The 14691-nt window shown below is 38.6% G+C and overlaps 1 protein-coding gene across 1 annotated transcript in view; it reads right to left on the reverse strand.

The window, feature by feature from the left end:
* Positions 1 to 14658, reverse strand: part of Pex3 (peroxisomal biogenesis factor 3) — a 30385-nt gene extending 15727 nt beyond the window's left edge. Inside the window, exons 1-3 of the mRNA XM_028861395.2 lie at positions 14324 to 14658; positions 6966 to 7097; positions 3754 to 3835 (exon numbers count right to left, since the gene is read on the reverse strand). Of these exons, the coding sequence (XP_028717228.1) occupies positions 3754 to 3835; positions 6966 to 7097; positions 14324 to 14396 (287 nt within the window). The 5' untranslated portion in view covers positions 14397 to 14658. The remainder of the gene's footprint in view (positions 1 to 3753; positions 3836 to 6965; positions 7098 to 14323) is intronic.
* Between the last annotated feature and the right edge of the window lie 33 nt (positions 14659 to 14691).

Consider the following 14691-nt stretch of genomic DNA (forward strand, 5'->3'; position numbering starts at 1 on the left):
GAAAACATTCAAATTAGTTTATTATAAATATTTGGTATTACTTAAAAATTAAATATAGTTTTATAATCACATAAAATACTTACAGGGTTATAAAGTCAAATTTATACACCTTGTATGTTTAATATCATATTTCTCTCCCTATTCATAGGTGATTTAAATATGCCTCCCTCTTGTACTGTATAAACGTGTATATTATTCAATATATTTAAAACTGCTCCTTAAACAAATGCAGACATACTACATAACTTTTATTTTCTTAAAAATAAGATAGCCATGCATCCAGGAGTTTAGTCCACAGTAGCACAAGGGTATATTTATTTAAAAACATAGTTATGGGCCAGAAAAATGGTTCCGTGGGTATTAGGTGCCCACTGCCAAGTTTGATGATCTTGAATTAGTTCCCAGGACCAACACAGTAAAAGGAGAGAGCCAACTCCTGCAAATTACCCTGTTACTTCCACATACACAATAAATAAATACAGTGTAATAAAAATCATAGGAAGTATTTTCAGTGTGGTGCAGTACTAGAGTGTGTGAATGTACTATGGATATATAATGCAGTGCTTTCCAGAGTACCTGGGTCAAAGGACAAGAGTTTTTACTATTTTCAATTTGCATAAATATTTTTATAAAATATAACGAATATTATTTACTAGAACACAAAGATACAAAACACAGGCCAATAATCCTTTTTATAACTGGACATAAATTTGTGTTTCAATAAGAAACTGAGTTATGGGGCTGGAGAGATGGCTCAGAGGTTCAGAGAAAATACTCCTGTTCTAGAGGACCTGAGTTTGGTTCTTGGCACCCTGACTGGGTGGCTCACAATTGTCTGTAACTCCAGCGACATCTGACGTCTTCAGGCGCTGCAGGAACCAGTATTCATGTGTATGTGTGTGTGCGTGCATGCACATACACACAAATAATAATAACCCTCAAAAATGTAGAGTTATTATTATAATAAAGCTGAGCCAGTATTACAAGACAGGACGTACTTAGCAGTAGCAATCTGTAAAAGGACAAATTAGAGCACAGGAACTGAAACCACACTTGCTAACGCGTATTTCCTTTGGGGGAATTTGGAGGGTGAGGACAGAGAGAGCAACCAGGGAGCACCTCTCTACTGGCCCTCTTCATAAGAAGACTGCACCTGTCACTCTGAACTGTAGCTCAGTGGTAAAACTCTTGCCTATCACGTATGTGGTCCTGGTTCAGATACCAGGATCATAAAACAAACGAAACAAAAATGCACACACATGTAATTATCTTTTTAAGAAATTCTGATTTCACATCATACAGGACAGAGAAAGTACTTCCTATGTAGATTCTGTTCAAAGGATCTTCAAGTAGACATCTAGTCCAAGTTAAAAACAACTCGCCTTTCAGCTAAAGTATCTGTTGCTTGTGATAAGGGTGTTTAAGAGTCTCTGCCAGTGGTGGTTCTTTATTGCTATCATGCACCTGCAGAAAGCAGGCTATCAGATCATTTGTTTATCCCTTATCAGTCACGAACAAACTAATTTCAAAAGAAAACCAACTTGCTTGGCAGGTCTATATGAGACCAGAGTTGACTGGATTCTAACATAAAACAATTATCAAGTCGTAGGTCTTGTTAGTCCTTTTTAGACAAATGCTTTTCAAAGTGCACATCTACCAATTGCAAAACAGTAATTACAATACAAACGACAAGGAAGAAAACTAACATTTAGGTGCATAAGTGTAAGAGTGAATGAGAAGAACCACAGCTCACCTTGGACTCTGGAATTGACGAAATTCTTTGTCTTATGTGTTGAGTCAGGTTTTTCACAGTACTGCAAAGTCAATCTTTTTCTAACCCCCCACATTCTCTTTCAGTGTTTGTTTTACCATGGAATTAACATTTTTAATTGTGCTATATTTAACCCATTTCCCCCCTTTGGCTGTCAATTCAATCCTTTAATGTAAAGGTATTTTACTAGGTTTTCATTGTCTGAAACAGACAATTTATTGGTGCTGGAGATTGAGCTGAGGGCCTTGAGCAGGCTAAGCGTAGGCTCTACCACTGAGCCACACACGCCAGAATCCTTCTAAGCGTTTAGAATGGAGGGCTTCAGAGGGAACAAGAAGGAGCAATGCCACCACATTATTATAACCCTTATCCTTTTTTTAAAACAAAACTCCTATTCACTTAATTTGTCTTCGCTTCCTAAATAAGACTAAAGCTTATGGCAATTAAAGTCTATTTATTTTTTGCCATTTACTTATGCGCATGCAAGTAGTAATTAGGTACTTATTTGACTGAGATTAATTTGCTCATACAAACCTTCTTTTTTTTTTTTTGTTTTGTTTTGTTTTGTTTTTGGAGACAGGGTTTCTCTGTGTAGCTTTGCACCTTTCCTGGAACTCACTCTCTAGACCAGGCTGGCCTTGAACTCACAGAGATCCGCCTGCCTCTGCCTCCCGAGTGCTGTGATTAAAGGCGTGCGCCACCACCACCCGGCCAATACCTTCTTAATAATTACACAAAGTAATTTATAAGCCACACTTTACATCTGTAAAGCAGATTAAATTCAGTCTACCTCTGAGAATGACAATCACCTGCCACGCGGGGTATTATATTTTAATCAGATATTAAGTTTTAGCACAAGTTCACTGTTATTTTGGGAAGTGTTCTCTGGATAATAGAAAATGTTTCAAATAGGACTGGGAATGTAGCTCAGTATTTGCCTGATATGGGTGAGGTTGTGGGTCCAATCCCCAGTATTATAAAAGAAACAACGAAACAAAATTGTCAAGTTTGTTGCTCAACCCGAGTATTAAGTTTCTGTTTGCAAAGTGCAGATGATAACATCTGCCTTACAGACACATTGTGAAAACTGCACAAGAGCATGTATGTGTGGGAGGCACACAGCACCAGGGTTGCCACAGACTCTGGAAACAGTACCCCCCCCCCAGAGCCCCGCCTCAACCCTGGGTCTTCCGAACCTCACTATAGCCAGGCAGGTGTTTTAGTATAATCACTAAGATTTCCCTGGTTTGGGGTGTAACTCTGTGGTGAGCATGTACTTAACATGCATGGGCTGCTGGGCTTGGTTCCTCACCTGTGTCCCCTTCTCTGTCTCTCTCTTCCCCTCCCCTCCTTCCAGCCATCAACTTGACTTAGGGAAACCACCACTGCCCATAGTTTGCTCATCAAAAGCAGCAGCCATTTGTTTACCAGAAGTCTCCTCAAACTAATACAGAATCACACTAACTTCTAATGCCTGTGTGCATACCACATGCCACACACCAGGTCATATATGTGGGTAGTGCTTTCTGAACTGCCATAATAATTCGTCAGCATTACACATTCATGTTATATTTGTATATCATTTTGTCAGTTACTTAGAAATTTATGTACCTTATCCAAAACAGTCTAGTACATTGCTAACACTATTAGAAGCACAATATTAAGCATAATTTTATTAGCTTTATATTTCTCATGCAGGAATATATTCTATAAACACTCAATAAGTAAGCTGCTGAATAATGTAAAAATGATATAAAATATTCATATGAAGACAATACATGTTAGTGTCCATATGATTTTGTATGAGGCAGAGTTTAAATAAAGCTAAATATTGATTAAGTGATATATGCATTTATTTTTTAAACTGAGCCTGTGTAAGTTTTAATTAAAAAACAAGGAAACAAGGACTTATTAAAAGTATTTAGTTCATTGTATAAACTTTGATTGCATTCCCTAAGCCAAAGCACATGACTTGCTTTTACCTGTTTTTCAACAAAGCTGTCAGACTCTCGGAATTGAGTTGCTGCATTAAGGCCTCTCTCAGCGTGGGCAGCATGGACAGCACTGTAACACACACAGAAAACAGACACTCACAAACCCCACGAACACACTGAGATACTCATACACTAAATATAAAACCGTTACAAGCTAATAAACCATGCATTTACTTCTGTTACCACCACAACATTTTGTCAAAATCAGAGCAATGTGAACAAGAACACGCAGGCAGAAAACAGGAAGGAGAGAACTTTTGCAACTGTCAGCAGTGGGGATGTCTGGATGATGGTCTACAGATAGCTCCTTTTCCTTCTTTTCTATACCCTCCTAATTTTTCAATGTAAATTTATTTCTGTTTAATGAAAATGACCAAAGTCAATACTTTTATATCCATATCTTTTGTTTTAGATTTCTAATTCTAGAAAAATATTACTTATTAAATACCATAAGACTATATTTACTATAATATACACAAAGGTGCATTCATCTAAGCATCAAGTACAACTGAGTTTCAATTTGGGTTTTGCTAATGGCTGTGGCTTTATCTATCACTCCCAGGAATAATAAGAAGACCAAAGGAGATGCAGAACTCTATGGGGGAAAGTTTGCATAAAAGTCACAGGAGCCACTCTGTGCCTCTATATGTGGCGTAAGAAATGTACACATAGAAATTAAGAGGAGTTTTTAGCACAAGAGAAGCAATGATCTAAAATAAAATAAAATAAAAATCAAGAGATTGTAAATACCACCTTTTAGAAGGTAAAACTTGAGCATACAATTTTTCTTTTGTGATGAGAGAAGAAAATCCATACTTATATAGGAAATTTCAGGCTCTATACTGCTCAACATTGTACTTTTATCTTGCACACTCTATAGTAATTTCAGTAAATGTCCTCAACTTGCATGTTCATATCTTCTTAAATTGTTGAGATCATCTGGCTCAGAATCTGAGTATCTTGGCTCTGTGTATGTGGCATATATGTCTAAACAGTTTGCCTCCTTTATCTGTAGACTTTGCCTCTATAGATTTAAACAACTGCAGGTCAAAATATTCAAAACTTGTATCTATACTGAACATGTACCTACTTTTTTCTAGTTATTATTCCATAAATAATAACTACTGCTTATATTTTATAACATAATGAAAGTACTCTAAAATGATTCCAAGTATATAGAAGGGTGATTCCAGGTTACTGGAAATACTATGTTACTAAATATAATAGTTAAACATCCTCAGATTTTGCAATCAATTTGTCCTGACTACTAAGGGAAATATAAGTTATTTTACAAAGAAAAAACAACCTAGTTTGGTTGGGATATAACAACCTAGTTTGAAGAATCTCTTTGATAATCCTATTCTCCTCTAGCCACCTGCATGAACATTAAAAAAATATGTTTCTGTATCTTCAGTCATCTGCTCTCCACAAAATTAAAAAAATTATCTCATATGTATACGCATGTGCCTGATTGTATATCTGTGCATCATGTGTATGCAGGAGCCAGTGGAGATCAGAAGAGGGTGTTGGATGCCCTGGAACTTGAGTTACCAGCAGTTGTGAGTCACCATGTGAATGCTGCGAAACAAATCCAGGTACTCTGTAAGAGTAGTAAGGACTTTGAACTACTGAGCCATCTTTCCACCATGCTAAACATTTCTAATCTACACACAAATCACAGAAAGATCTGTAGGCTTGAATCTGTGTGGATCCGAGCAAATGATTTAACCTTTCTGTACCTCAGTTTTCTCATCTGTAAATTGATGGTAACACAGGACCTACCTATGGAACTGCTGTGGGGACTAAGACATTCAAAACAGTTAGAAACGTACTCATCAGGTTATGGAAATGGCCTTAGCTACTGGTACCATTCTTTCTGTGGCCCTAGTGACAAAATCTAGCCATTTTCTTAACATGTAAGAGATAGGGTAGAAATGGACCAGTATTTTGGCTACCACATAGTTTTCTGTGATCCTTTATCCAAACCACACAATCATTACTAATTTATAGGAAAGAGCTGATGTTTAGCTCAAGGAACACAGATAATATAAAGCAAACTGGAAACTAGACCAGCTCAGTCTCTCCCTGGTGCCTCTGATTGTGTTCGCTGTGCATGTGAGAGCTGTCATCACCGACAGTATTTCTGACTAGGGTTTCACAGAATGGAAGCACACGGCTAGATGTGATTACTTCAGCTATAAACTCACACTCGGCTGTGAACTTATCTCTTCTTTTTGGTCTTAGCTTCTCTATCTGTGAAATGAGGCAAGTAGCTAGCAATAAAGGCCGTTCAAATCTACAGAAAAATTCTACATGTAAGCTCAACAAGAAGCATTTAGCTTTGTAAATTCTTTCTAAATTAATTATCCTTGAAGGAAATGTTAGAGAAAAAAAAAAAATTAGCTTTAAACACCGAAAAGAATAGGCTTGACATATAACTGAGAAACTACTGTTTCAAGGCATTACACCAGTTAGAACCTAACTTCTTACTTTCTCCAAATATGAGCAGGCTGGCTTTATTGTAGCATTTCCCCCAGTAGGTTTCTGGGTCTGGTAGTTACATTATTATCATTAATTAAGTGACTGAGCAGACGCTATTGTGTAATACTTACATCCTGCAGTGTCCTGCTGCAAATGTAACAGACTTCTGACTCTTTGCTGGAGCCTACAAGACCATATGGGCCAACATCTTCAGCTTGGTTTCCTAGCGCTCATCCATGTCTCTCTAGCTCCAGTGCTTGGGTTCTGTTTCTCCAATGTCACAAGCATGTTCTCATCTCGGGCATTTGCTCTCTATTGTACTGCAAGGCTTCTCTGCACATGAGCCCCTGACCACACTCTCCAGAGGGGTGTCCACTCCTCACAGCTCTCCTTCCCTTACAAGACCCACTACTACCTAAGGTTATTTATATGCTGCTTATCACCTTTTCACCAGAACATACACCTTAGAGGTCAGGGAGTTCACTTTGTTTATTGCCTACTTCCTCAGGAGTAGGCACTGAAAATATCTGCAGAATAAATAAAATGAGGATTTATACTGTTTTTAAAAAGCCACATTGAAATTATATGTTTCTGTTAATAGGCATATTGGGTAGAGTTAGCATCCTTTGTCTTTTCCATAACTTGAGGCCTGAAAATATGTGAATTAATACAAACCAACAAGCACTTTTACACACAAATACATACATCTCTCTGCTTACCCGTCATGTTGCAAGTCCTCTGGTTACTTTCAAAATGGTACTGTCGCCGAGCTTGGGCAATGTATTCTGCAGCTTCTCTTTCTTGTATTTCTCTAATTTTTTTCTGCCCATATTTTCCCAGGATATATACTCCTAAAATTATTAAAAAACATACTAGCATATTAATTAGAGTACTAAAAATCTCAACCAATATATTTAAAGCATTTTTTATTAAATTATGAGGTTTATATTAGAGATAAGTTGAGAATTACAGCTTCTAAAAAAATCTTTTTTAAAGAATTTTAAAAAGAAAAGAGAGAGCATATTTTACTTTCTTACTTATTTTACATGTATACAATATATTTTAATATGGCCAGCAACAAGAGAAGAGATTGGCAGACAAGAAGCAGAAAGGCATTGAATTTGTAAAGTCTGGCAGCATCTTTAATAGTTAACTGGAGATATTCTAATGTCCAGCAACAGAGAATTATTTAAATAAATTATGATCTGTCCACATAATGGTATCTTATGCAGCTATTAAAAACCACATTTCTAAATAGTTAATGACTCAAGGAAATATCTACCTTATACTATTAGGTAACAAAAGAACATCCAGGAAGTTTGTGTTATAATGGAAAAGAAACAGAAAAGTATGTGGATTTAACTTCTAAAGTGAAATAAACTGTGATAATTATGATTTCCCACTTTTCTTTGCTTTTCTATATTTTCCATACTTTCTTCAATGAACACATAACTTTATAAATCTCTATAATAAATGATTTAAAGGAATCAAAGAAAGGCATATAGTCAGGAAGACATGTATTTATCCACCACCCATGTATCAGAACAAATCTGAGGGGAAAAAGTGGATATAATTGACGTCATCTAAAAACTAATCAACTGAAAAAGAGCAGGAGGACAGTGTCAGAACACAACAGTATAGACATATGCCAGTGCCCTGCAGTCCTAAGCACACTTAAGCATAGATGATACAATATAAATGGGTACATTTTTGCCTATATTCAGGATGAGCAGTCATCAGTTTTCTTAACTGGGAATATGACGAACACCCAGTGATAACATTTGATCAAGATATACTAGCAATTCCACATAGGTATAAACACATTGAGATCACAGTCACTACTACCCCATTACCCACTCTTATTTCCCTTCCCCTCCTGCTGATCCATGTCTTGTCCCCAAGCAGTCCCCCATACCAGAGGGTTTGTTTTAACCAACCACCTCTGATGAGCATCAAGTGTTTTGCTAAGTAGTACCATGAATAGCAGAACTGGATTTTCATGGAAGAAATCAGTAAATGTTCAAAACACTGGATTAGCTGAAGCATTTTATAACCATGTCTATGGACATGAATCTGTAGCTCTAGCAAGGCCTTTCTCCTCAAGGATGGCTTAACCTCAAACCCAGAAAGGTCTTCTGAGTCAAATGGGTTACTGTAACAACAGTGTTACCTTTGTTTCAGGTACGTGACTGTGTGACAGTGCCAAAGAAGAACAGAATTCAACAAGCTTATAGAACAGGCTGGGTCACTGTCTCATCTTTGTTTGCTAAGAGGCACCTCTGTGTGCCCGAACTTGATGTCATTTTAACCTGGCAGCAAGGGTAAAGGGGACCAACCATTTCTCATCTATCTCCACTGTATGGAGCTCACAGTATTCACCAAAAGGGCCTCGACAATTATGTATGACCTAAGTAGCTGGATTTGGTGTGTTTTTCACAACCAGAAACTGTAAAACAAACACATCCTAAATTATTTTCACTAAGACAGATGTTGTAGATGATCTAAGATGTTGCATATCCTTAGTTAGTTCCATAAATTTAAATACTAAATGGGAACAGTATATGATTGTTTCTACTATGTGTATAAATACATAAATTATAATTAAGCTTGAAGAGCAAATAGAAATTCATGAAATATGCTCAGTGGCTGCCTTTTCTATAACATCATAGCAGTAGAGCCACAATACCATTAGAATAAGAGAGACATGGTGGCAGCTCATGCCCATAATCCCAGCTGAGGCAGGAGGATCACCAATTTTGAGGGCAGTCTGGAATATACTGTGAGAACCTATTCCCTTCCCTCCCCATTAAAATCCCAAGAGAATGAAGAAACTGACTTACATTTAGCAATTCTAGTACAACTAGTTCTGAACGCATTGCTTGTAGCTTATCTCCATAACATATTGCTGAAAGTTACATACACAATGATTATTATCTCTCAAGTTATATTGTAAAATGAATCACTGATGTGACACTCTTTGCATAGATCATAATTTTTTTTTTTTTAGAAAAGTGGCAAATTTGATTGTTATATGTATTTTCTTGGGGAGATGGCCTGTCTCATCATATTCTTAATAAATCTGTTTAAAAAAAATAATAAAACCTTAAGAATTCTGTATTTACTTGGGAAGTGCAGTATATTCTACCGAAAGCTAAAAAGGGAAATGCTTTGTTACAAGTTGAATTGTGTCCACTCCCCCTTTACACCACAGATTAATATACTGAAGGCCGAGCACCTTAGAATGTGAGCTCAACACAAAGTGAGAACAATGGACCCCAAAACAACGTGACCGGTGTCCTGTTAAGGAAGTGAAATTTAGATATAGATATGCGCAGAGAGAAGACAACTGGAAGGTTCCCAGAGATGCTCTGTGGCTTTCCCGCAGCCAGACTTCTACTGTAGAAGGCAGTGGAAACAAGAGGGCCTTCAAGGGGCAGAGCCTAGTGCAGATAGACCCCTTCACGTGACGAAAGGAACACACTCGGCCGACATCCTGATCACGGACTATAAACTTTCAAAACTGTAACATACATTTCAGTTTCTCAAGGTACTCACTTTGTAGGTCTTCATTTTGGAAGCCCTAGAAAAGTCACACATGAAATTAGGCTTAAGCTCTAGACCCACCGTTTTTCTTTAGCTAGCACTGATATTCCTATTCAAGGTCTACCTCACTTAGGATCCCACATATAAAATTCATAAATCGACTTTTTCAGATGTTTCTCTAGGAAATATTAATGAAAGAAAGAAAATACCATTAGTTAAGATATAATACTCAGGGCTGTATCTACTTCACAGGCACCCTGACTCAGCTAGAAAACAGACAACAGGTGAGGTGAACTGGAGCAGGTGACTTACTCCCTCTAGGCATACATCTTCTTCATGTAAAACCAAGTAGTTTCAAATTTCCTCTGTAACCATAACCTTCTTTATTAGCAATAAAAATATCCACTAAATACCAAAAAATAAGTGCAAATGTTTTGACATTTCCTTTCATGGCGAGTAAAGCAGGACATCTTCTAGTCTTTGTACACATCACTCATTTTAAAACCACTTCTTAGTCTTGTCTTCCAGGACAAAAATTCCTACAGTGCAATTATTTTCTATAACAATCAGACAATAATCAATCACCAAGACTTCTAATCTGGCATCTCCCCGAGTTCTGATGCTTTGATTCAGTTTCAGTTTTTCCCCCAGTGCTCAGTAATGACCTTGTTCATGGTAGGTCAGTGCTGTACCACTTGGGGATGTCTCCAACCAATATGAAGCATCCTTGAGTTGTACTACATCTGAAGAACTAGAGTCTGTAGGGCAGGAGTCTGTTTTTCTGAAGCACTTTAGATGGTTTTCATTCATAGTGAAGTCTGAGAAGTGCGCACGCGCGCGCGCGCGCGCGCGCGCGCGCGCGCACACACACACACACACGATCCTGCCCACATTACATGCAGTGGCACAGTTAGGAAGGCTTTCATATTACTTCATATTACTTTTGTTTATTTCTATCTCTACCTTCCAGACTATAGCATTAGTTCCCCAAAGTCAGAAATGGTGTCTTATTCCTTGTATATTCAGAGCCCAGTATAGTTAGAGTAGGCATTTTTCATATTCAAATGTTGAGTAAATAAATGACAAAAAGAAAAATCCAAAGAGGTTAAAAATTACAAGGCTTAAGATACAACTCAGTGTTTTGTGCTTTTTTAAAAAAAAATCAGCAAGACAATCAGTACGTATCTGGCTCCTTTGCTCTGTAACACTTTTTCTTGTGTGCAATGGTTTCCAAAATGTGGGTTGGGTATCCCTGGAGTCTGTTTGGGGATCTGTGAGGGCCACAATATTTTTGTCATACTAAAATGTTGTCATTGGCATGCTACACTCTTTCCTGAGTGTACAGGGGAGAATTTTAGAGGCTAGTTAACGAGTGGTTTCACACATGACTGACTACAGAAGGGATGAGAATTTAGTTGTCTTCAGTTAAACCAAACTAAAGAGCTTTGCAATTGTAAAATAATGCCATTCTTCTCACTAATCCCTGAAAATGTTTTATGCTAATATTTAATAGGTTTATTATTGTTATCAGAAATGACTAATAAATACTTTAAAAACCTCTGGGTTTTAACTTCAAATATTATAACTATTAATAGATACAGAACTTAGGTGGCTTGGGGGGGGGTCTTAATTTCTAAGAGTGTCAAGGAGATTTCCCATCAGACAGTTTGAGACCCACTGCTCTTGTCCTGCCTCAAATGGTCAAACTGCATAAATGGGCATGAGGCAATTACTATCCAAAATTTGGGAAATAGAAATTCTGACTTTTGCTTTCTTTTTCGAGACAGGGTTTCTCTGTGTAGTTCTGATGTCTGTCCTGGATCTTGCTCTGTAGACCTGGCTGGCCTCAAACTCACAGAGATCAGCCTGCCTCTGCCTCTAGACTTGCTGGGATTAAAGGTGTGTGCCACCGCCAACCAGCAAAATTTTGACTTTTTTTGTTGTTGTTGAAATTTTGACTTTTGAAGCCACACTGCTCAAAGTTCTGCTTGCCTGTATTTTTCCAGCACTCAATATGTGAACACCTTTATTCATGCATAATAACACCTTACCCAGCTTTCAAGTCTGTCAAAATATGCCACTCCTGTTGTGAAATCCTTCCTCATTTTATACTAACTCCATACTGCTATGTATCAATAGGCTCATTAACATGTTCTGTATTCATCTCTATCCTGGTCTTTTAATAGTATTTTCACTTATTTCTTAAAAGATCGAAGAATCCACCAAGGCAGAGTGGTAGAGTATAGAATGATAATATTCATTGGGATCTAACACACTGGGGGTTGAATTCTTATTTCCTTGTTGGTTACTCAAACTCTTGGCAAGCTTCTTAACTCTATGGGCTCTAGTTTCTACATTTTTAAAAAATGGCAAAAACCGTAACTCTCCCGCTGTTGTTTCCATTGGCTGGGAAGAGCTTAGCAGAGTGTTCAACACACACTGGGTTTCTAATAAATATTAACGATTAAAAATTTGTAAATTGTACCTATTCAATTATACTACCTCCAGCAGTACAATCCATTAGCAAATATTTCTTTCTCCTTTTCTTTCTTCTTCTTCTTCTTCTTCTTCTTCCTCCTCCTCCTCCTCCTCCTCCTCCTCCTCCTCCTCCTCCTCCTCCTTCTTCTTCTTTTGAGATAGGGTTTCTGTGTGTAGTCTTGGAGCCTGTCCTGGAACTCACTCTGTAGATCAGGCTGGCCTTGAACTCACAGAGATCCACCTGACTCTGCCTCCCAAAGAGTGCTGGGATTAAAGGCATGCGCCACCACTGCCCGGCCCATGTTGAACTATTTTAAGACTTTCTATTTTGCTAGAAAACTGCAGTGTTTCTCTTATGTCTCTGAATCTTTTTTCCTTCCTCTTTTTATTTTATTTTATTTTTGAGACAGGGTTTCACTATGAAGCTCTGGCTGTTCTGGAACTCACTATGTAGACCAGGCCTCCAACTCAGGAAATCTGCCTGCCTCTGCCTCCAAGTGCTGGGATTAAAAGCATGCGCCACCATACCCAGCTTTTTACTTCCTCTTAATCTGCAATTATAAAGCTCTCAATAGAGTTCCAAAAGAAAATCTGTTACTATATCCACATACTCTTTAATTTGTCCTGTGATTATTTCTGATCTGCCATTAGGTGTTCCATAAACCTTAAGGGGGTAGGTGCTCCCCTCTGAAATTATGAGAGACAATTTTCTTTCTTTTGGCAGAGCAAAAAAAAATTATGTCTTCCATGACACATACATATTTATTTTTCACACATGTACTCTATAGTATTGGCACAATAAAATAAAAAATTTAAATACACCTTAGATTTTAGAGGCTGAAGGTAACAGAAAACACATTGTATCTATAAAGTATTTCTCAAAGGTGATTATCAGTCAGTATCCAACTGTGCTACACCTCAGAGATACACAGAACATGGGTATTGACTTATCAGTGACCTACTATTTTAGGATAAGAGGATAGTGATGATATTTCTTAAGATTTAAGTTTTTAAAACTCTTTTAAAGTTCCCAGGTTTCCTTTTAGTATAATCCAAAAGATTTTCTATTCCCTTCTTAAAATCCCAGAATTATGAACTGAGTGTTTTACAAAGACAAAGGGTTTAAAGTGGTGTGTGTGTGTGTGTGTGTGTGTGTGTGTGTGTGTTGCTTGTGATACAATGCTGTCAGCTTAAGCAAGCACCGCACCACAAAGCTACAAGTCCCCATCGAGATTTTCCCCCCATGTGTTTCTAACTTGCAGCCAGTGAACTCAACTATGTCAGCAAAATGTGAAACAATCACGATCTTGACAGCCTTAACAACACTAAAGAATATCCAATCCTGAGCATTTTATTGATGCATAATTTGTATTTTAAAATTGGAGACATGAAAATACACCCCCCCCCATTTATCTAGTGTATCTTACAGCAACATCAACATGTTAGAGCTGTATTCTAGTTAACTTTAAGCACTAACCCAAAGTGCAGACTTAAGCTAACTGCCCTAGAATATTTCGAAACTCCTGTGAAAGGTTGAAAGCCAGAGTACTGGAGCTGCCAAAAAGAATGAAGAAATTTAACAGGAAAGCAACAGAAGAGAATTGGAAGGCAAATGTATCTATATAAGAACAGTGCTTTGAGCCAGGCGTTGGTGGCGCACACCTTTAATCCCAGCACTCAGGAGGCAGAGGCAGGTGGATCTCTGTGAGTTCGAGGCCAGCCTGGGCTACAGAGTGAGTTCCAGGACAGGCTCCAAAGCTACACAGAGAAACCCTGTCTCGGAAAACCAAAAAAGAACAGTGCTTTGAAAAGAAACTTCATTAGAGTAGATTCCAGAAGGCCGTGGGGGAAAGGAGCGGGGGGGGGGGGGGGGGAGCAGAATAAGGGGCAAAGGGCACAGAGAGGGGAGATAAAAAGAACCTCAGAGGTTCTCTGACGGTTGAGCCAATCCCGTCTACATACCCCGTACTAGGATCAGTGGGCCCTGCCGGCTTTAGAAGTCACCCCTGTCACTCCCTTCTGCCAACGTCCCCTTCCAAAGCACGTTGTCACTCACCTCCAAGAACTGTGCCCAGGAAGATGCATTTCTTTTTGTGACGTTTCAGAAAATTCCACATTGATCTCAGCATCTTCAGACCCTTGGGGTGTGGGGTTGCCTAGGGGAGAGGGGGCTAGCTCACCAGGAAACCGTGTCTTCGTCCCCCTGGGCCGGATCTCCGGCAGAAGCAGAAGCCTGGTTGGCGGTGCTAGGTGCTCTCCAGCAACCACAGACTCCGCTCCTCGGCGCAGAGGCTGTCGGCGGAGAGGAGGAAGGGGGCGTGGACTCCACGCAGCAGCAGCAGCGCTTTTGATCCTCCGGTCGCCGCTTACTGGTCCGGGACGCCTGGGTACGTCCGCAAATAGCTCCCGGGTGCCTCACCTTTT

The sequence above is a fragment of the Peromyscus leucopus genome, chromosome 8a, assembly GCF_004664715.2.
Source record: "Peromyscus leucopus breed LL Stock chromosome 8a, UCI_PerLeu_2.1, whole genome shotgun sequence".
In the NCBI taxonomy this organism is placed as follows: Eukaryota; Metazoa; Chordata; class Mammalia; order Rodentia; family Cricetidae; genus Peromyscus; species Peromyscus leucopus.